This window comes from Theobroma umbraticum, unplaced genomic scaffold (assembly GCF_002168275.2).
Source record: "Theobroma umbraticum cultivar Fairchild unplaced genomic scaffold, ASM216827v3 scaffold_51.0, whole genome shotgun sequence".
NCBI lineage: Eukaryota > Viridiplantae > Streptophyta > Magnoliopsida > Malvales > Malvaceae > Theobroma > Theobroma umbraticum.
Window position 1 is genome coordinate 5,190,043 of NW_018397260.1, and position 23,587 is coordinate 5,213,629.

The following is a 23,587-nucleotide window of genomic DNA, read 5'->3' on the forward strand; positions in this document are numbered from 1 at the left end:
TATGTGCAGATATATTTTGTCCTTCTTCTTTATTGGGATTAAACACTTACATAGTACACAATTTAATTTAAAGAACTCACGAATTATTTTTTTTTTCTTTTATACCACTTAACTAATGGTTTGGATTTTAGAATAATTCTCTTCGTACTTATAATATTTCTGTTTTCAATAATTTTGGGTTGGGGAACTGCAACATCTATGATATGAAACATGGAAATCGCAACTAGCAACCTTCTCTTCCTCGTACCTTGTCTAGTGCGGAGAACGTAAATAGGTCGGTGCTGTTAATAAAAGGCCTGTTGTATTCCTTAAATCCTCCCCCCAACCACCCATGGTCCTTGTCTATCGATTTGCAAGTGGTCCTAAGTCTGGTTTCTCTCGGGAACTGCTTATCATAGGGCCATGCGTGGCCCTTCACACAGGCTTTAATTTTAACTTATTCAACTTACAACTAAATTAGAAATTAAAAAGAAAATTAATAAGGTTATATTTTCTTCATATCTAATAATTCCAATATTATTGATATGATTAATAATTCTTTTCCCATTCCCATATCATGGGTCTCTTCCATGATGCATCCTTTTGCTGAGTCACCTTTTTAACTGTAGAGAGATGGTGCGGAGCAATCGGTGGCAAGATTAAAGGAATCCTTACCTGCCGCAATCATAAACTACAAGTTAAAAATGGCTCCTATTATTTCAATAATTGTTATTATTCTCCTTTCTTGTCCTTCATTTGATTTTAGGTTTGATTTATATTCTACATTATTCTCTTAAATTATTAGTTCAAAGGGGTGCCGTTAACATGAAGATATAATAAGGATCAAAGTTGTTCAACTGCGTATAATCTAGGGCAATTTTATGATTTTCAATTTAACTTTAATCTCTTTTTCCAATCTAGAAAGTGTAGAAACCAAAAATCCATTATTTTTCTTTTGAATTCTAATATTAGAATCGCAAATGATATCGAAGGACGAATATATGTAATACATATATAGACAAACATTATTATTAAAAGAAAAAAGGAGAGAAAAATCTATAAAGTTATTCCATTTTAATTAAGAACATTAACCAATTTAGCAAATGAGAGCCAAAGGTATAGCCGAAGACAAAATTAAGCTATTCTTCATGAATTGTGGCCGGAAGCATTAAAACAGCTGCCATTATTATAAATCCGGAAAAAATATACTATGGAAAAGTATACCAATGGACATATTATATAGTAATAAGCTTGTGAGCTAAACACGCCATTTGTTCATTAGATAAGAGAAAGATTCTTTGCGTGGATGGTTTATATATAGATTTTGGGAAATTTAGGTACTACACTTTTGATTTATCTAAACTTAATTGCAAAGAGGTCTAGATGTGTTTATGGAATAATTAGAGATGGATTACAATAACTAATTGATGAACTAATAAAGCAATGAGATGCTATCTACCTAAAAGTCAATGATCATTAATTCTTTTTGATATGTTGATTGGTTGTCCTAGATTTTGCTTCACATGGTAGATCTTTTAGCCTACTCATTGGCATATACAGAGATGTACATGAATGGCATATGAATGAGAGAAGGAGAGGGAGGGAGTTGGGGTTAAAAATTTTTGTGAATCATTCTGAAAGCTTGAGGGAATGATTAAACATGAGAATTAGGGAGATGGGTAGGAAAAGGAGGTTGCAAATAATAACCCTATCAAGAAAAACATGATAATGATGAAATATTTGGAAAACAAGTAACAGGGGGATGATTAGGCTATGGCAATTTGCAGGAAGAGGACATGTTTGAGGGAGATGTGGGTAATGACATGTGATCTTTCTCTTTTGGAATCATGGTGGCCCATGCCAGAGAATAATCTGGTTTTTAGCAATGATGATTGTTTCTGATCTCTATCCATCCACCCCTCACTCACTCTCTTTCACTTGTCCTCTGAGTCATGACTCATGTGAGAGAGACCGCACTGCGCTCCTTGGTTTTAAATTAACTGACACCAGCCTCCTTTTTTTTTCTTTTATTTTTTTGGCAAGTCATGGGACTCTTCTTCTCCCTCTCTCTCTTTCTGTCTCTCCCCATTCAATTTCGAACCAGCTTCAAAAGACAGAAAGCTTTTCATATGATCGCCGTCCTTTCTTTGAGGAAACATACATATATTCACATATACTATATGTACAGCATATTATAATCTTGTCTCAATGCAAGATTAGTTAAATTATTAACACATGCTAAAAGAGGAATTAAGCAAGAACCTTGCCTTCCTATATAATAATCTCAGAGTACGAATATAATTTTATATATGCAAAAGCTCCTTTCAAGTTTCAGCTCAGGCTGTTGAAGCATCTTTTCCCACTTAAAATACAATCATCTTTCTTAACTTTGATTGTGTTCTAGTCGTGTAAGTTAGAGTACGTAAGCAGTGATGAAAGTAGATTGCAATCTGACGCAATTTGGTCATCTTTGAAGACTGGAGACAAATACAACCACTCGTGGGTTAGTCTGCCCAATGCTGCAATATTAGACCGTTTGGGTTTTCTCTTTTCCGTCCAAAGAGAGGAAGAACAACTTCCCTCATTTTCCATTCCTTTGACACCTGTTTTGGATTTTTAGACTGAAGAAATTTTTTTATGGGATGATTCAAGCATGTGACTTTGGAGTTGGAAGTTCTATGGAGTTAAGGCCACAATGAAGGGAGAGAGTCTGGAGACTGGACCTTGAACAGCAACCAAAACATCTAACAACCCAAAGGCGCGAACATGACCACACTAGAAGAAAACTCTGTTGGCTGATTGGGGGAAGCGTTTGGCGTCCTAGCCGGGTCTCAATCATAGTGCAGTTAGGTAGCCCACTAGAAAATAAAAGTCCTTGCTTGGAAACAACACTAAAGACCCTGTTCACTTTGCAAATTATAAATATATATTTATACTTTGTTCAAGGTAGGTCACGTTGAGCCACCTAGTCCTTTGTTAGACTCTCCCAACCCCGGGGCTTCGGCTCTAGAAGGATTGGAATTGTCCGCAACCTGAAAAAAGAACCTTGTACTCGTCTGGGTCTGGGATTTCAAAGATTCATACCTGATAAATTGTTCCTGAAAAGTACTGATAGTCTCTATACGGTGCAGAATTCTAATTAGAGGTTTCTCTGAGATAGACCATCTTTCTCCTTATTCAAATACATGCCAAGGCTGTGGACAACTTAGTGGTCAATGGTTATGATGATCTGCAGTTTCAAACCTGTTAAGCTCACTCAGGAGTTACATATGGAACACGACTATCTCAAATTTCTGCACAACATATGGTAACAAAGGGAAACGATAAAGAGTTCTCTGAAATTATAGTGGTCCAAACTCCATGTTAATAATATGAATAAATCACATAAAATCTTTTATTTTAAAATTTTTTATTGTTTTACACACATTATTATTGATTTTTATCTTTCCTATTTGAATTTGGCAATTACAAAATTAGGATATAAACTGCTCACGGATAGCTGTGGTACAAAAAATGCAAAATCATTGAAAGAATACCACGGCTTGGTTGGAGATAATGCTATTTCCACAACTCTAGAGCGCTAGAGGCCGTAGCCACGTGTTAAAAAGTAGTACAAGTCCGAATATCTTTCATCCAAAGGGTATTAAGGACACTTTCTTAACGTACCAGCCTAAAGCAGAGTAATAGCCATTAGGGGATGCACATTAATTTTTTGTTTTAATGATTGATAAGGTTAGATGTAATACTTTCTTATTCTCACATGTAACTCTGTTTTAATATCAATCTCTAGTTAAATTATTGATCTTCTTGACGAAAAATTATTGTTTAAGTTAAATTTCGTAATAATGATCAAATTTTAAATACATGATTCTTGTTAAATACGATATTTTTTATTTTTAACATGAAAATTGAATATTCTTTTTACCCTTAATTTTTTATAAAACAAAAAGTTATTTGCGTTTAAAATTTAAACATTTATATACCATAATGCATATACAGCAGCTACTAGCATTCCAACTACATTACCATTCATCAATTAATCTAATATAAGAACATGAAGGCATTATTAAGTAAAACCAAGATGTTGAAATTTGGAATGGGAGAACAGACTGAAAATTACATAAACCGATAAAAACTAGATAGTTTTCTTTACTCCCTAAGATGAAAAATTTTGCCATAAAAAATGGGGTTCTAGCAGACATGGAGACATTATCTTTGTCTGCCTCAGCAGGTTTTACGTGATTTTCGTGAACCCCACATGTTCCCCACTAAATGCCTTTCCCCTCTTCTATTTGAGCATCAGAAAGGTAAATGTCTCAACAGCAGCCACTGAGATTTGTCATGTTATTTGTTATTATGCCACATTTATCAACGAGCTAGTAGAAAAAAAATGTAAAGGCGTGGCCCTATCACAGGCTCAGTAAAATCAATGGAGGATGGCATTTGTACGAATATTCTACTTTGGAAATTGATGTTAGAATCCCATTTAAATGATTATATACTGCCAGTGTTTGTGGATTTTCTCCTTTTCTTTTCTTTCTCCCCTCTCTCTTCTTGGCTGGCAAAACAAAATGCCTTCCTGGAACTCACCAGAGGAAGTCTGCGCCTGGAATTTTTTCAACTGTATCACAACAGGATAGAATTATAAGCAGAGATGAAAATGGATTTCAGAGTGAGCGTTGCTCATTGTTGTACAAAGGTTTCAATGATGAAGAATATTAAGTCCATGTGTTCTAAAATTGTGAAGAACGAAAGCAGAAATCGAAGCCTAAAAAAAGACAAAAGAAGGGGAGGCGTTAGGCGCTAGGGCGGGGAGCGTGACGCAGAACGGGACGTCAGGGGGAGATCATGCTGGCATAAGGGATAAGACACGCGTCTAAGTACGGGGGAGAAGGGGAGAAGAAAGGAGAGACATACACGTGTATGGTAGGATGGGAAAGCCCCACGTGAGGGAGAGGGAAAGAATTGACGATGTAAAATAAAAAATTAAAAAAAAAATTAGCTGGCTTCCTTCTTTCTATTCTATCTTTCATTCTTTCTGATGGAACGGATTGGTTGGTGGGGTCCATTCACCAAGTTGGGGCGGTGCTGCTCTCTGCTGCCTGCCTACTGCTGCACCTCGCAGCTGCTGCTGTTTGTACAATTTGCAATCATAATTCGTTCATCTTCGTTTCTTCCCCTTCAAGTCCCCAAAAGATCATGTACATTCATCTTTCATGCACTCCATTGATGTTGACATTAGACATGTTCATGGACCGGGCCAACCGGCCCATCAGTTTGATATTTTCGAAGTTAGGCTCGTATCCGATTCTATTCATTTATTATTTTATATGTTCATATTTTAAACGTATATATTATTTATTTGAACCTGAAAATTCAAGCAAAATTCGTTTCGAGTCGTGAGGGCGTTACGGGTTTGGACCGATCATTTAACCCATGAACACTTGTAATTGGGATAATTTTATTTGCTGTAATCTCCTTGTAGCAAAGTGTTTGAAGGGTTAATGCTACATATACTTGTTTACGAAAATGATAACATTTGGTATTTCGTAAACGAGATAAAGAAGATTATTTGGGTAGTATATTGTGTACTGTCACCATCATGCGACATATACTTCACATAGTGGTAACTAGTTACGCTTGTTTTGGACTTGAGGCAAAGGACACCTTCCTTTCCCCCCAAACTTCCTTTGTTAAAAAAAAAAAGAAGTGTCATCACCATCATGTTCGACACGAGCCATGAAAGCAGGGTAGGCCACTTGACTTGTAGAGAATTTTGTTGGTTAGCTTATAGTAAAATGGAAAGCACAAATTTTTTACTTAAAAAAAAAGGCAACGTGGTATTACAAAGCTATTGACAAATGAATCATCTTAACTAATGGGCTAAAAGTTCTCGGAGGCGATGCAGGCTTTTCAAACCCAAAATGGGCACAATACTAGTCTCAACTACAGTGGCTTCTACCCATCTACTCTTAGCCAGCCTGTTAGTATAATCGACTATGGGCTTTAAGCCTGGGACAGTTATTTGGGAAATTGGCTTTGTACTCGAAATTCATTTCCCGACATTTTCTTTTGGGGGGAAAAGTAACGACCCTACTCCTTACATTAAAGTTAGTTAAAGGTGCCTGAAGAAATGATCCATTTGCTTTATTAGAGCATAATGGAGACGGGCAAACTTACCCCACTGTTTTCCCCCCATTGCCATTTGCCAATGCGTAACACTCTGCAACCCTGAGATGTCATTTGTATTTTACTCTGTGGCCTAAAAGAAGCCCCCAACCCAGCCCAGGTCCTCCCCAATTCCCTCTCACTGGAACATGTTTCTATCACTTCATCCTGTTCTAATTACAGAAAGAAAAGCAGTAAATGAAATCTTAATCATCCCAAAGCCCCAACAATCTTGATCGTTGAATGGTTGATCCCCAGTTCTCAAATTTCCCAGATTATCTATAGCGGACCGCTTCCAGATTGGATAAAGTCCACGATTTCGTCTGTGTTACACGTATCCCACACAGCCTCCATTTGTCGAATCCCATCCCCTCAGAGGAGGCCACCTGCCTGTCACCATATATCCAGTTTCAACTCCAGAAGGTATTCTAGGAAACCTCTTAAAACCAAGCATCCAAATATTCCAAACTGAAGTTTTGAGGTCCGACAGCCACGAAACAAGTCTACGTTACTTTCCAAGAAAATAGAAAAAACAAAGCAGGGACACGAAGAAGAACTCAGCTGTCTGTCAGCGCAGCGAGAGGGAGGAGAAGCAGAAGCCAGAAAGATGAAGGCAGAGACTTTGACTCTGGTCCTGGTAAACTTGGCTGGGATCATGGAGAGGGCCGATGAGTCATTGTTACCGGGCGTTTACAAGGAAGTTGGTGCGGCCCTTCACACGGACCCAACCGGACTCGGGTCTCTGACCTTGTTCAGGTCTTTTGTTCAATCCTCTTGTTATCCAATAGCTGCATACCTGGCTGTGCGTCACAACCGAGCTCATGTGATAGCTCTAGGTGCGTTTTTATGGGCTGCTGCTACCTTTCTTGTAGCCTTCTCCTCCACTTTCTTTCAGGTAAGAGTATCTATCCCCAGTTGCTTTTTTTTTTTTGGGCGTGTTAATCTAGTAATTCTGTTTTTATTAAAGTAAAGGGAATGCGAGGAATGAGGGAGTTTGCGTTTTGTGCTTTGTATATGTTATTCCTGGTGAAGTCAACCAAGTTGTTGAATTGGGTGTTGTTTAATAGGGGCTTTCAGTGTTGTGATTGGAGTTGATTACGTGATTATGTTTTGGTTGTTGTGGATTGGAATGGTAGAGACTATAGGTAATATAACTGAGCAAATTTTTTTTTTTTTCCTGATAGAGGTAATTTATTGGACCTGCTTGTATTATTGGTTATGATATGATTTGCTAACTCCATTAAAGAAAAATATTCTGAGGGAATTGCGTTATGGATTTGATCTGTTAAAATTTGATAAATATAACTTGAATTAAGAAACATTTTTGAGGATGCACATTTTAGACTTGAGGTGAGCAATCTCTTGTCCAAAACAGAACTCTTGAAGACCACAAATAGAAATCTCCAATTTTTATTTTTATTTTTGTTAATTGCTTGTAGATGAAAAACTCTTCAAAGTTTTGCTTAGTTGTTTGATCAGGCACAATTGGTTTAGACGTGTTTATTTTCTCTGCTCCAATGCTACATAAGAGTGATACCAGATAAACTTTAAACCATTATTTCCTTTCAAAATAACAAATAGTAATGAAATCCTTAATTTTAGAAGGAGACAGTAGAAGATGGGGAATGTCTAAAATTTTTTTGGGCAAGAGCTATTGTGTTGATTTGTAGTCATCAAAGGATTTGTGTTGTATGTAACTTTTGAGTAACAAGAAGTATGCATATGTTGAATGAATCTATTGTTAAGAAGATACAATGGCTTTGAAGAAAATGAGATTGAATTAAATGAACTCATTTAGAGTTTGAAGATTTTGTGCTTTAACAAAGGAAAAGAAAGGGCTTCTGGGATGGTTTCATCACTGGTGCCAACGAAGGGGAAAACAAAAGATTCACAATTTTAAGCAGGCATTAAATCATGTGATAGTTTTTAAAACTGTAAATTTCTGCATTTGAAGGGAAAACTTTCAGTATGCTACCATATGCATTGCTTAGTGTGCTAAAACTGCTAGCCACAACAGTCAGCAGATCAACTGATCAATTTAAATTTTTAGTCATTTGGAATCTGTTGTACAGGTGGCCATATCTAGAGCTTTAAATGGAATTGGCCTTGCTATAGTTGGACCTGCAATCCAGTCCCTTGTTGCTGACTCTACAGATGACAATAACCGTGGTATGGCTTTTGGTTGGTTACAACTCACAAGTAATCTTGGGTCAGTTATTGGTGGATTTCTTGCAGTACTAATAGCTCCGATAACATTGATTGGTATCCCTGGTTGGAGAATTGCCTTCCATCTAGTTGGACTAATCAGCATTATGGTTGGTATTTTGGTCTACCTCTTTGCCAATGATCCACACTGTTCAGATAGTGGTAGAAAATCTAGCCACCAAATTTCGAATAGATCCTTATGGTCTGAGGTGAAGAACCTAGCTCAGGAAGCCAAAACGGTTGTAAAGATTCCATCATTCCAAATTATTGTGGCTCAGGGTGTTACTGGTTCATTCCCCTGGTCTGCATTGTCATTTGCACCTATGTGGTTGGAGTTAATTGGATTCTCCCACAAGAAAACTGCATTCTTAATAGCCCTGTTTGTCATTGCTGCTTCTGTGGGCGGCCTATTTGGGGGTAGAATGGGAGATTTCCTTTCCAACAGACGTCTCCAAATTCCGGAAGGATCATTCTAGCTCAGATAAGCTCAGCATCAGCCATTCTCTAGCAGCAGTACTCTTGCTTGTTCTACCTGATGATCCGTCCACAGGTGTGATGCATGGTTTGGTCTTAATTATTGTAGGGTTCTGCATTTCCTGGAATGCTCCAGCTACAAACAAGTAAGATTCTAAAATTCACTCTTCACAAGACCCCCCCCCCCCCCCCCCTCTTCTTCCCCCCCGCTTCTCTGTTTTGTTTAATATTATTTCATTAGATGAAATCACATTTTACATATTCAAAATGTTGGATTTACCAACCCAGTTGAGTCATAAGCTGTACCATATTTAGCATTTCGATGCACCTAGATTTGAACAAGAAGTTCGTGAGACATGCTGGAGTCTTACTGAAGTATCAGGAAAAGAGAACCAAATCAGTTGTGTATAATATGTGGGACTGAGTCATTTATATGAATCCTCTATCAATCTCAATTTTAGAGGTGGACCACGATTAACGTATTTCAAAATGTCCCATCAAATATTAAATCATGGAATGCAAGAGTCTAGAATATAACATTGAAAGCTTGCAAATAAAAGACAAGAAGAGCCAAAAAATGGGGGAAAAAAAAACTTGTGCATGAATACTTGAGGCTTCAAAGGATTTTTCTTATTTATATATTTATTACATGTAATAAAATTGTTTTCTACGCATGCAGTCCCATATTTGCGGAAATAGTTCCAGAGAAATCTCGAACAAGTGTCTATGCTTTGGACCGATCTTTTGAATCCATCTTGTCATCATTTGCTCCCCCTCTAGTTGGGATTCTGGCTCAGCATGTTTATGGTTACAAACCTATTCCAAAAGGATCAAGTGAATCTGAAGAGATAGCAACAGATAGAGAGAATGCTGCATCATTGGCAAAAGCACTTTACTCAGCAATAGGAATTCCAATGGCTCTCTGTTGTTTCATCTATTCTTTCCTGTACTGCACGTACCCAAGGGACAGAGAGCGAGCTCAGATGGAAGCACTAATAGAATCAGAGATGCGAGAGCTATTGTCAGATAATATGCCTGAAGGTGGTGAGTCTCCTCAAGCTCAGTCATCTGAATTAGAAGAACCATCTGTTAAGGATAGAAGCATTATTGAAGTGGATTATGAAGGTGAGGATGACTTTGATCCTGATGAAAATGATGAGAAGACTTCCCTTTACCGCCAATTGACATTCTCTAATTTAGGTGTATAGTTCAGAATGGTTACAGTGATGAGAAGACATTGGTTTCACCCAGTTAACATTCTGAACAAGTTGAAGCTAACTTTAGTATTGCTGCGAGGCTGCTTTACATCAAGATAGCTGTGATGTGAGAGGATTTGTCCAATTTTTCGATGACCATGGTGTAGATGGGAGCATGTCCCAATGAGAAGTCCTGCGCTTGTGACAGACCTGCTCTGGTCTTCCTCGGCCAGACATACTCTTAAAAAGGAAATGTAACTGACACTTATAAATTCAAAGGTCTAATCATTGAAGCTAGGATATGTTATACTCGGATTCTTGTGATCGGTACTTATGCCAATGTAAAAATCGAACAATTGTTGGATATTAGAGTGGATGATACATAGCAGAAGCTGTGCCAGCAGTTCCTTGTCTGGCTGATCATAAGATTACTAAGATTTGTTTTCTGATGTCAATCTTGAATTGTGAGAAAAACATTAGCTTTAACCTGGCTATTATAAATGCGTAGCAATAGCATTATATGGCAACACCTGATGGAAAAACATTATAGGCACCCAGGATGCAGTTATGAGAAAAGGGCTACAATTGTTCTTAAAGAGGCTTTTTATCTGGGATGTTGATGCCAATGGCTAGAATTTTATCATCATTTGGTTGTGAAAGTCACAACAATTTTCATAAGGATTTAATCCTTTCCTATTCTCACTGGTAGCATCGGACTTGAGCCTCCCGGAAAATGGAGATCAACTCAGCTAGCAATTGCAGAAAGCTGCATGACCATGGCAACTCGGGGATCAATCAGAGGGTCGAAAATGGAAATACCATCCTACCATTCTTTCAGTAGCGAAAGGAAATTAAAAAGAAGAAATATAGACATGAGCGTAATACTGTCCAACTAAATCCTGCAACTGTTAACATCCAGTTGGCAGTAGCCAGTAACAATTTCTGTTTGATGTGACAAGCATCTTTGGATGAAAACGATGGTCTGGTCTGGTTGTTGATCAGCCTTTCTACTTACAACCTAAACGTAGGACATAGAAGGGTTTGAACAATCAAATTTGGTTACTTCCGGACGTGCACCAACCAAAGTTATGCTATTAACTTTTGCTTTCCATTTTTATTGCAAATTGTGAAAGATACAAGCCCCATACAAACAAAAAATCATCTATGTGAACAAAAGAACTGAAACATAAAAAACATAAACTTCGACAAGAGACACTCTATAGGCTATACAAATTGGCTTTATAAAAATTATTGAGACAACAGGACAACCAGCAACTGTAATTTGAAGTGGATGCTTAGCTGGGTTTTCTAGTTGAGATCATCACAAAGAGTCCATTCCTTACACATGTAAAACCAACTAGCCCACAAGTTCGGCAAAGATCTTCGAGTTCACGTTCAGAAAGGAAGATATGACTGCCTGCTATCCCCATTATATTCTATACAGAAGAACCATCAGCCATCAAAAAGAATAATCAACACCTTTTGTGATGCAAGAAAGGTTGAGATAAAGCTTCTTGAATTAATTCGATAACATTCGGCTAAACATGACAAAATCAATTGTCATTATTCAAAAAACAAAATTAAAGGCCAAACTCAGGCATTCTAACAGTGCATAATGAACTCAAGTTCAAACTTGTGAAGTGGTCATGCAAATTATCAAGCTGAAACAATATATACCTGGCGGAAAGTCCTCAAAAATGGCACAAATCCAAAAGGCCCATCAAGTATGTAGGTAGTAGCAACAAAAACACCTCCAGGTCGAAGAACTCGACTTATTTCAGCCACCTAGGTAAACCATTTCAATATCATTTAACATAGGCTATTAAAGGTTAAACCTCAAGCAATTACAAAAACCACAATATTATGCCACATGGTAGCATTAGATGCAGAAGGGAGATAAAACTAGCAACTCAGATTTATTTGCAGCTCCATACATTTTGGAAGCAATTTCCAATAAAAAACCCCAGTTTTTAACGCGCATTTTATTATAGCATCTTAGCATTTGGCTCAATGCTAAGTGCATGTATCCCCTCCCCAAAAAGTTGGATTTGAATCCCTCCTTTTCCCAAATCAAAAACTCACATTTTACTATTCTCCAGAAAGTATTTTTGACGGAGACTATTTTACTCTTAATTTTAACTTACCTATAGTCTTACTGGGAATCAATATTTAGTCCAGAGAATATTACCAACTTTTGTTGGATAATTTCTTCCCTAAGAGACTGAAAATGTTTATTTAGAAAAAATTTAATGACAATACTTTCAGTTTCTTGGTGAACTATGTATATGCAAGAGTCCAAGGCATGAAGTTTAGCATCCTTGCAGCCACAGTTTACGACAAATAAACCTTAAGATTTCCCCTTTGAGTGTCAGCCTATGACGTAAGCCCCTTGAATGCCAGTAATTAGTGACAATAAGAAACTGGAATGATTAGTTAACCACCACATTAATAAAAAAATGCTTACAGCTGTTGATGGTGAAGGCCAACAGTGCAAAGCTGCACCAGCATGCACAGCATCGACTGAACTTGACTTGAAAGGAAGTCTCGAGATATCAGCTCTGACCAAGGTCACTTTCCTTTAAAAATATAAAATGAAAGAAAATCAGAATCAGAAGTCATAAATATTTAAAATGAAATACTTCCACATATCTAATGACATGATATTATACTAAAGATAAACTTTATACTCTTTGGGGAAGTTTTCCTCCTTCTCGATAAATTCATAGCATTGTCGCAGCATGTTTTCTGAGTAGTCCAGTGCAAAAACCAGTGAAAATAATCCACTCTTGGCAAAAAGTCTGGTAAACAATCCACTACCACAACTAGCATCAATAATGTTTCCACCTAGCACTGGCTTTAGGTAATTCTTAGCCATATCAAACTGCAATGTAAATCAGTAATTAGTTAGTGACTCCATCACTGGAGAAGAGTATGAAACAACAATGGAATGAATTGAGAAAACTATTTCCAGTGATAGTATGCCAGTTCAGTCATGCAAATTGTAGGATGATTAGAAATTGATGTTTTACATTCATAGCATTTCAGACCTTGTTATTTTTAAAGAGTGTTCCTTTGATATAAATTACAGATGAACAGATTTAACTCCCAAGGGACATGCACATATGGTTAAGATAACACTGCAAGCTGCAACCTTTTAGGATCTCAGGGTGATGCCTTGCATAAAATGAGTTATGAATTATTATCAATACTCAGAAAATAACCACTTCATAGACCCTTCCTGATGAATAAGATTATAGAAGTTGCCAGCTTACCTCTTTCTCTGGACCTGGAAAGCCACCAAATATAAAATTTTGACGCCAACCTCTCTCATAGAGAAATGATACCACTGGAGTCCTGATTAAGGAAACAACCAACAAGCAATAGACAAGTAAGATAAATACAAAACAATTCTAGGACATAGCATCAAGCACATATATTACTTGAGGGCATTAGCAGTGAGAGCAACGTTGTAAATAATCCAGGGTGTACTAGTTAAACAACAGATATAGAATGACAAAAGATGTGATTGGAAGAACTACAGCCTGCTTATTTGCAATTGCTAGAATTAGAGAAAGAAAATAGAAAAAAAATGGAGAAAAAAGAGAGAAATCATGTGCCACAACAAATGTTACAGGAAAAGCAGTACAGTTATACTGCATAAACCTACAGATTAAATTAATCTGAAACTAGTAAAACTCTTATTTTCACTCTTCTATGACCTGCAGACTGTTGGGTACAGAATTAATAGACCTTGAAGCTGGACGGGAAACAGGAAGAAAAGGAGCAGGTACTGTATATAAATTCTTGCATCTACTTATTTTTAACAAAGTGAGTGCAAGGTGGGCGCTTTGAGGGAGCCAAAGAACCTCCAAGTACAAATAATTAAGTTAAAAAGGGATACTCTTATTGCTGGAATGCATTAACAATTCATAACAATGACTCGAACTGACGTTTCTTAATTTCTGGCAACAAATAATGAAATTATCTCAGAAAAAATCTGCAACTATTCCACTTATTTCCGAACAACTCAAGACTGGTCAAACTACTGGCCGTACACGTTTCTTTTACTCTTTGAAAATAACTCCAACAGGCAAAGCTAGCGCGGGACACAGATATCCCTCCATTTTACTTTTAACTCTCAATGTAAATTTTACAACGCTAGCCAAAACCATGAAAATCACATAACAGGGACAGACCTGAACATTTCAGCTGCTAGCGGCATGGATTCATCATACTGCTTGGAACCACTAGAGGCAACGAGGTCAAGATGCGTTTCATTTCCACAGTACGTCTTTTTGCAAGTGTTACATTGCAAATTAGACCCAGCCGTTGACCCTCTGTGCCATTCCAAATTCAAATCAATTCAAACACAAGTTGGAATTCAAGAACATCATTTGAAAAGAAGACTACGACAACAACAAGAACAACAACTCACACGTATGAAGTGGATTCACCGATCCTGATTAATGGGTCATAACAAATGGGACAAGCTAAACCGTTGTTGCCGCCGCCAGTGTCCTCTTTCTCCTCCACAAGGGGCTCCTGAAAAATATCAACAATTCACCAAAAACAAAAGAACAGTAAGAATAAGAAATAACTACAGCATCGAATCGTATCGTTTAAAAGGGGAAAAAAACAAAGTCAACCATTAACCCAATTTATCTGGTGTCATTGTTTGCATACCGTAGGCTTGGTTTCAACAAAGGCTGTAGAAAAAGCGCGAACTCTGGTGGTTAAACTTCTTTTGAAGACGGGAGTAGTGAAGGGCCTGAATAAGAAACGCACCGAGTTTCCATTGAGTTGACTCGGGAAGAAAGCGAGTCTGAAATTACCGGTGATAACTGTCGTCATAGTTTTTTTCTTTTGATCCTTTCACTCTTTGTTTCTTTTGTGAGCAGAAAGTGGGGAGCAAGAAGAGGCCGAGAAGATTATGTTTATGAAACAATTATTACCAAAATAAATATGAAGATTGTTAGTGTTCTTGCGATTAGTAGTTTTTCCTTGTCCTTTTTTCGGGTATGAATGTAGGAGGAACCAACAAGAGGAGAGAGGTGCCGAATCGTGGCAGATTTTTGTCGACTGTTGGGTGTCTGGGCTCGGCCATGGATCTTCTCCACGTGAAATGGGCTTCCTTTTGTTTTTTTATCAGTAAACTTAAAACAGAGGGCTAAAAGGCATCGACGGTAATCATTTCTGGTTTTGCAGTTCAAAAACATTTTAAGAAAACAAAAAGGATCTTCTCATTTTTCCTATTTTATCCATTGTTAACATAACGACAAACAAATACCTCTCCTATGGTCCCTTTTTACTCAATTATTTTTCATTTTCTTTATAAACAATTCACATGTATCTTTCCCTTTTGTAAATAAAGGATTACAAAATGACCTAATATTTAAAAAAAATTTTGAAATATTGAAAAAATTTTAAATAATTTTTTATTTTTTATTATTTTTATATATTTTTATTTTAAATCAAATACATAAGTCTTTACTAACTATTGATTAATTATTATTAATCAAAACATAACTTATCATTTATACACGTATATGAGAATTGCATGTCGTTGATATAGAAAATAAAAATATCACGTGATCATGTCACTATATTATGTATGTATGTCACATTATTATTTATTATAACATATCAATGTATTACGTCAATATCACATAATATAAAATAAAAAAATGATAGTTTGATTAATTATAATTAATTAACTAATAATTATAAAAAACTTATTTAATAAAAAAATAAAAATTTAATTAAATGTAATAAAAATAAATATTTATTTAATTTTTTTATTAATAATTCAAAAAAATTTTAAATTTATGTTGATATGAAAATTGACTACCATTTTTCTTCTATATAGCAAGATATGGAAATTATTCAGTGCCATCAGGTCTCCAAATGATCACTATGGCATGGAGAACATCTTAGCTGTTTTGCATTTTAATCTTAGGACAAACGTCATGTTTGCATTGATATTTAGTTTCCGGTTTCAACATTAAGTTAGTTAATTTTTTTTTTTAGATTTTAGAAAAGAGATTTAACTTTATTCTTTAAGTAAGAAATTAATTATGCATTCACTAATGAATCAAATATTAGAGTGCAAGTTAGATACTTAATTTATAGCTTCAAGAATATTCCGTAGGCATATATAAGTGTAATTAAGGTATTGATAACAGTTAATTTGCTTACAAGACTCATAGTATCAAACTATATGCAAATTACTTAAGCCCTTTTATTTTTTTGTTAAAAAAAAAAAGGGAAAAGAATGTCTTTGCCAAACTTGATAAAAAGGTAAGGACTAAGGTGTAAGGACAATTATTCGTCTCTCTATAATCATCTGTATTATCCATAATCAAGCTCAAGGAGCAAAACAGACGGTTAAATGGCCTATCATCATCTTAATGAAATAGGAATACCCTCAATAATTAATTAAGGGACTTAACCGAAACAAGGAAAAATTCCAACAAGCAATATTATCAATATTAACACTTAAGATGAATGGCAATTTCCTTCATGATTTAACATTTATCATGTGTGAGTAAATAATCGTTTGAGTTTTTTCGACATTAAATTAGAAAATAGACACTATTTAAAACTTAATTCATTGTACAACAGCCAAATGAATTTTACAGGAAAATAAAATGGTACAAGAACTACCACAGGCATTATTGTTCTTGTAATTATCATGTAAGTAATTGAATAGTATTAATATTATCAAGAACAACAACTCTTTAATTAATTGTTTATTCTTTATTATTAAGATCACAGTTTTAACATAAAACTGAATATAATAAGTTTTAAGGTTCAAACGCTTGAAGGTAAAAGAGGAAATTCGACTCTTAGTACACTAAATGTGATTGGCTACACAGAATTATGATCTGTCTCTGATAATCACTTCAGTTGAACTTAAAACGAAGTTTTGTCCTCAGCTATCGTAATGGCAAAAATTTCTTACGCCTAAGCTTATCCACAATAGTTTTCAGACAATATATTGACCCGAAACTTGCACAGCAAGCCCGTCTAGCTCAGTCGGTAGAGCGCAAGGCTCTTAACCTTGTGGTCGTGGGTTCGAGCCCCACGGTGGGCGGTGGTTTGTTTTCCCCTTTTTCATGCAGCAGGCCCATTTTCCATCTGATAAATCATGGTTTATGTCCAGGCCCAAATTCCAAAAAGATGTTTGTTTCTTTTATTCCCCCCCTCCCTCATTTACTAATTCTGGAAAGTACATGGCATTAGGGGCCTTAAACAATAGATATTGTCTTAATTTCACCCATTATTAGTAAAGTGAATATGAAAACTTATTGTTTACTCAGGAGGGATAGCAAAAACCAAACACCAGCTCAATTCACAACTATAATTCATTTGGACCGTCTAAAAACAAAATTCTTGTAACTTCAACACTTGTTATTGTCTGAATACAGAAGAAACGGGAAAACTTACTTCCAATTGGTTGGCATCCTCGAGTTTGTGTATGACTTTTTTTGGTACAATACAACTCTGAGGATTGTCAGGATCAGAACTCAAAGGATCTCTTTTGAATTCATTGCTGTTCCTCTTTCAACATCAACCAGATACAGACATCTTGCGGAAGCTGCCGAAAGAGCAATAAATATATCAGGTAACACCTTATTCATATATGGTCATATTCCCCATGTGTCAACATCAATAGTTCAATAGTGACAAATTCCTGTTTGCTCACAAATTAAAAAGGAATAAGATAAGCAACCATTTTCTCCCCCTCGTAGACCACGGACCAAAACAAAAACTTCAATTTCCAATCTCATCTACACCTATACAGTATGATTTTACACATTTATTTATAAAAAAAATAATTGTTTTTATTTAATTTTTAAGCTTAAATATATTTTAAATTATTAAAATATTAATATAAAAATATTTTTATATTTTTTAATAAATGAAATGAATGGAGTGGGGGTCGGGTGTGACTTAGATTTTACAAGTGTCTATTAAGTTCCGTGGGTCCTAGACACCTCTGGTGCTTATTTGTCTAAATTAGGGGTGAAAAGTATTATCTTAATATATAATTGGGAATTTACTTTTGTATTTATGATTAACTACAAGATAAGTATAAAATGGTTAATTAGTAAAAGAAATATGAATATCAAAATTATGTTTTTTTATCTTAAAAATATAAGTCAAATTATGCAATTAGTTTTTATATTTTATTAAAAATGTGATGGGAGTTTGTATTCCACGTTTGATTAATCAATAAATTTTATTTTTAAAGAAAAGTTGTAAATTTAATCTTTATATTATAATTTATAAAAATTATATTTTTATATTTTTTAAAATTGACTATATCAATTTAACGTGTTAAAAATTTTTTGTTATCTATATTAATATAATGTTTGATTGTGTTAACGTAGTATTAAATTTAATGACATGATAATAATGATATAATATTTCATTAATGATGTAATAATAGTGTCGACATGACATGATCAAGTACTAATATGATATTTTAAAAATACAAATAGATTTTTATGATTTAAAAAAAAGTGTTGTGAGACAAAGAAAATTGAATTTCTGTGCTCCATAAATTAAAGTTGTGAAATAAATTAAAAAAATCTCATCATCATTGATAGATTATCATATTCAATGTCACATTAATAAAAAAATCATGTCAGCATAATTAAAAAATTTAATATTATTAACAATTGAACTAAAATTGTCAATTTTAAAATATATAAAAACTCAATGTTTACAAATTATTATATAGGAACTAAATTTATCACTTTACCAGAACATAGAGACTAATTATATAATTTAACAAACAAATATAAGATTTTTTTTAAAGGAAGAGAACAATAAGAAATGTCGTTAAATCAAACTGGGTCATGCCTCTAAATCTTAAGTTGTCGGATCCAATTACAATTTTAAAATATTTACAAATATTTTTCATATTAATAATTATATTTTAAATATATTTTAAAATTAAAATTAAATAAAAATACATTTAATAATATAACAATATTTCAAACCAGACCAAATCAAATCCGAATCTAAAATACTTGTACAAGACCCGACTTGAAATGAACCAGGCCCATGGGTTTGGTGGGTTGCCGAACTCGTGGGTAGGTCCAGGAACAATGAACGATGATTTTTTCCCCTTAATTTTCCATGGGACTCATTGAAACTTTAATTTTACAGCTGATACACGGTTGCTCGTAAAGGTACCATCAAGTTGAGTTGAGTCACTCAGTGTTATGCTCGAGTCACAAGTTCGGTCAAGTTTTTTTTTCTCATCCTCGAATTTGATTTAAAAAATGATTGAGCTATTTTAGGTTTAATTATTATTAATTTATATGAAAATTTTAAAACTTAAATCGAGTTTGATAAAAAATTTAAATAAAAATTAAAATATATATATTTAATATGTATTTATGTATAATATTAAAAAATCTAAAAATTCCAAAAATATTCACAAATTATACAAGACAGAGTATTATCAAACTTGAATTCAACTCATCAAGTCAAATCCGAGTAGTTCACAAATAGATCGAACCCATTATATCTCTAGCTCCTTGGTTGAAAGACATTGTTTTAATAAATTATGTCTTTTTTTTTTCCTTCTTTTTTTTTGTCCTTCAATAATTTCTCTTCTTTGGTGTTCACCTTTAAGAAGAAAAAAAAAAAAACAGAAGAATGATCAAAGCCAAAGAGAAAATGCAAGCTACTTGAAATGTGTGAGTCATTAATTGCTTGAAGTTTAACTAGCAAATATCCTTCATTTCCTGCCGACATCTCCTATTGGTTGGAAAGATGTTAGTTAATTGATCATTACGTTGATGACGTTGATGTTTAAGTCAAATGAATATCATTTTCGTATCTTTTTCCATGTATTTAATAATAATGCTACTTCGTATTTGAAATAATCAAAAGTTTCTTTCACCATCTTCTTTCTTTTCCCATCCATTCTCAATTGAATTATATAACAAACTATAAAAACTGAGTTGAGAGGTTCCTTCAAGTGACACGTGGCACTCTATCAACCTCCCCAACCCAATTTTAAGTGATATTATTTAACTTATTTAGTGATTAATGAGATCAAGTTAAATGATATTATAAATTATTTTTTATAAATAATTTTATCATCAACAACTAACGACAAACTTATTTATCCTATTGATCTCAATCTAATACATATTCTTCGTTCCTTCTAATATAATTTAATTAAAGATTTTTATGTCGATTAAGACCATAAATTCAAAATAATAAAATAATTTTTACGAGTATTGTGGTGTAGTGTCGGCATTCTTGGAGTATACTTTAGATAACCCAAAATTGTATATCTGTATACAACTTATTAGCTAATCACCGTTTGAAATACCCCAGACTTCAATCGGAATCAACAGCGACATTAAATAATATTTAATTGGAGGTAGATAATACGGAAAAATCAGAAGGAGGAGGAAAAAAAAAATAAAAACCTTGGAAATACGACGTTATTAATGGTGTCTTTAAGGAATCTCCCATTTTTGTCTGTGGGATAATGTTCCAAGCTAGGTTGCAGGGCTTCCACACTGTGTGGGCCACATCATTGTTTCGCTCCATATTTATTTATTTATTTCCCTCAAGTTAAAATTTTGTGCCCCTTTGCATTCTCCAGCTTGTAATGATGAAACCCAGACATATAGATAGATCATAGATCCACTTTATTGCTTGTACGGTGCACCAGTATGCAGCATCCATCCTGAGGCATAATTGCACCTTCCTTTTTTATTTTTTTTTTCAATTTTCTTAGAATAAATTGCAACATATATATATATGTCATCTTCCTAAGCATATGAGATTTCAAGTTTTATATATGCATAAACCTTCAAGTCCTGTTTTTCTTGCCTCCCTTTTCACTAAGCATCCTAGCTAGTTCAGTTTTGAAACAACTTGAAGGAAAAGGAATACGATGCAGTAATTCCATAAAAACAGCTAGCCTTGCCCCCTCCGATGCATTTTTGTTACTCAAAGCCTCCAACACTCGATTTCTTGCTTGCCTTCCACAAATGCCAAGTAATCGAGATGATTTAAGCAACATGCATGTGTGTATTTGCTTTCAGTAAAGAGATACGTGCGAAAAAGAACAAGTTTCTACTCCCAAAGTGGCAACGAATATATCCTAAAGCTCCCTAACAAGCATGCATGCCCTTTATATTTATGCATTGCTTATAAGTTAAAAATAAAATTTACAATAATGGGTTTAACTTGAAGTTCTAAAAAGAAGTTAGTAAATTTGTAAGCAAAGGAAGAGCTGATCACTGTTACACGAAACAAAAAAACACAGGCAGAGAAAGCTCACTTGCTCCAACCCGAAAAACTTTTGCTGCTTTTGGATTTTCATGTCTAACCTACTCTTTAGTCAAAAGAAAAGCAGGCAGAAAAAGGGTGTGGGAGAGACTGGAGAGCTTTTAAAACTTTTTGGCTATGGCTTATCATAAAAACAACGTTTGATTGGCTACCTACGTCGAGGATTTTGAAGGAGATTCAATTAATAATTGAGCAAAGCATAGTTTGAAATCTGTGGCTTATTGGGGTTCTAATTCTGACGGATAGCTACCATTATTCTTTCTTTAATGAAAGAGTATATATTAATGGCTAACTTCTCTTTTCCCATTCAAACAAAGCCACGCCCCTCGCCCGCCATTCTTTTTAAATATATAGTACTAATATTATATATTCAATCTTGTTAAATCAAGTTTTTTTTTTTCACCCGAATATTTAGTCTATTATCCCTTATCTAAGAAGTAAAATTCGAATATCTTTTTTTTAATTATAAAAAAAAAATTAAAACTTTTTTTTCTTTTGGTGGTTTGGCCAACTCTGGATTCAAAGTTTTTGAATGGATAAACATCTAATTACATATTATGGTTGAAGTTTTGAAATTCATAATTTAATTTAAACTCAAAATTTCAAATTCTTTATTTTCTTTTGGACGCTTTGGATTTGGAATTTGAAATTAAATTATAATTGGTTTTGTCAAGATACCTAAAAGATTAAGAGAATGATTTTAATTGAGATAAAGGATTTGAATTAGTTGAAATTTAAATGTTATCCAAATAAGTAATTCAAAATTTAAAATTTAAAATTTAAATTCTAAGTCTTACATAACAAGTTTAACTTAATCGTTATTATCTTTCTATATTTTCCTCTTAAACTTTTCTCTTATGGATGATTGGGAACAAAATGCACCAACTTTGATATGAAATGAGAATCATGATCGATGGGGTATCCGATTAGGGAAGGAGGGGGTGAGGTTGATTCGTTCACCGCACGTGAAACGTAGCGAAAAGGTGGTCCACGAAAATGATTTGGTTTGGAGTGGTGAAGGGCATCAATGGCTACAATTCCTTGAATGCTCACATGGGGCGGGTGGAGGAGAAAAGCGAAAATGATGTACATTTCCCCGACTTTGCCAAACAGCAAGCAAAAGCATATCATACTCCTAGTCCCAAAATACAAATGATATTGCATATGCTAATCAAATCAGGAAGAAAATCAGTACAAATATAGCATGTAGGATTTAGCACAATCCAAAAGAATATGGCATCAAATTCTTCAAGCTGGAAACAAAAAAAAATGAAAAAAATGAAAAAAGGGTTTGATGCTTGGCACTTGGCAGGCTTTGACTTTACTGTTACCTGTATTAATTAAAAAGTTCACGAGTGAGTAGCTTGTGAGGAATGTCAAATGTGGAAGCTAGTAGCTAGTTGTAAATATGATGACCAAGGAAGTGGTGGGTGGTTTACGTTTAACACAATTTACTCCAGATATTTCTTCACATTCTCAAAATTAGTTAATTTTTTTCTTTTTTTTTTACTTATGATGCTAGTTTTATATTAAGGTATAATTATACTTTTGTAATAAAATTTTATGAGATTCAAATTCGTAAGAAATTTTTAATTTAACAAATCACTTCAACTTGCAATAACAATTTGAAACCTTTTTCTCTTGAGAGCAACACGTTTAAGAGCTTTAACATGGTAGTTATTAGTTGTGGATATATTAGGTTTCATGATTGATGCATCCATTCCATAGTGGAATTATTAAATGGCATAAAGTTTTACGGTTCTGAACCTAATCAAGCAACTTCACATTAGTACGATTTTTAATCCCTTTACAACAAATTTCAAGCCCATTATGATAGCCAATTTGAGGTAAGAAATTGAAAATTTCAAGTTGTTTGCAAAAAATATAAAACAGAAGAGCAGATTTAAATTTTACACTCTATTGCTTGCAAGAAATAAATAAATTCTAAAAGTAGAATTAATTTAAAAATAAACTGTAAACTAATTGAAGTTTAAACATAAACCTTGAGGAAGACATTAATGGAGTATTATCCAAATTAGGAATGTTTGAAATAGTGCTTACTACTTGACAGGGCTGATTACCCTCTTTGTGAAGTTTGTTAGAAGTTTTCCACTAATCATTATTATTTTTATATTTGACAATAATATTGAGGCCGTGACAACTAGATTTGAATTTTTAAAATCAATTAGACTGTTTAAGAATGGTATAAAGGTTAGCCAAACTTACATAAAACTTTA

General features: G+C 34.3%; 2 protein-coding genes and 1 non-coding gene across 3 annotated transcripts; 2 read left to right on the forward strand and 1 right to left on the reverse strand.

Annotated features, from left to right (window-relative positions):
• The first annotated feature begins 6,132 nt into the window (after positions 1–6,132).
• Positions 6,133–10,983, forward strand: LOC110416455 (uncharacterized). Its single transcript, XM_021428452.2, is given in 5 exon segments — positions 6,133–7,042; positions 8,220–8,798; positions 8,801–8,852; positions 8,855–8,972; positions 9,506–10,983. Coding segments are annotated over 5 exon segments (1,566 nt in total). The 5' UTR covers positions 6,133–6,754; the 3' UTR covers positions 10,035–10,983.
• A 125-nt stretch (positions 10,984–11,108) lies between these two features.
• LOC110416456 (S-adenosyl-L-methionine-dependent methyltransferases superfamily protein) lies at positions 11,109–15,118 on the reverse strand. The gene is made up of 8 exons (XM_021428453.2): positions 14,706–15,118; positions 14,458–14,564; positions 14,219–14,359; positions 13,295–13,376; positions 12,710–12,903; positions 12,487–12,598; positions 11,700–11,807; positions 11,109–11,458 (listed from the first exon to the last, which is right to left on the reverse strand). The coding sequence occupies exons 1-8, from the start codon at positions 14,871–14,873 to the stop codon at positions 11,318–11,320; spliced, it is 1,053 nt and encodes a 350-aa protein (XP_021284128.1). The 5' UTR covers positions 14,874–15,118; the 3' UTR covers positions 11,109–11,317.
• Positions 15,119–17,042: 1,924 nt separating this feature from the next.
• On the forward strand, positions 17,043–17,115 carry TRNAK-CUU (transfer RNA lysine (anticodon CUU)). Its single transcript has one exon. It is a non-coding gene; the product is annotated as a tRNA-Lys (tRNA).
• The last annotated feature ends 6,472 nt before the right edge of the window (positions 17,116–23,587 follow it).

Bases quoted from the DNA above. Each gene is read 5' to 3' on its own strand.
- LOC110416456 (XM_021428453.2), bottom strand. From the start codon at position 14,873: ATGACGACAGTTATCACCGGTAATTTCAGACTCGCTTTCTTCCCGAGT. The intron at 14,360-14,457 runs GTGAGTTGTTGT...GGAATGGCACAG, and splicing joins GGTGAATCCACTTCATACGT to AGGGTCAACGGCTGGGTCTA. The intron at 12,904-13,294 runs GTAAGCTGGCAA...TTTACATTGCAG, and splicing joins TTCCAGGTCCAGAGAAAGAG to TTTGATATGGCTAAGAATTA.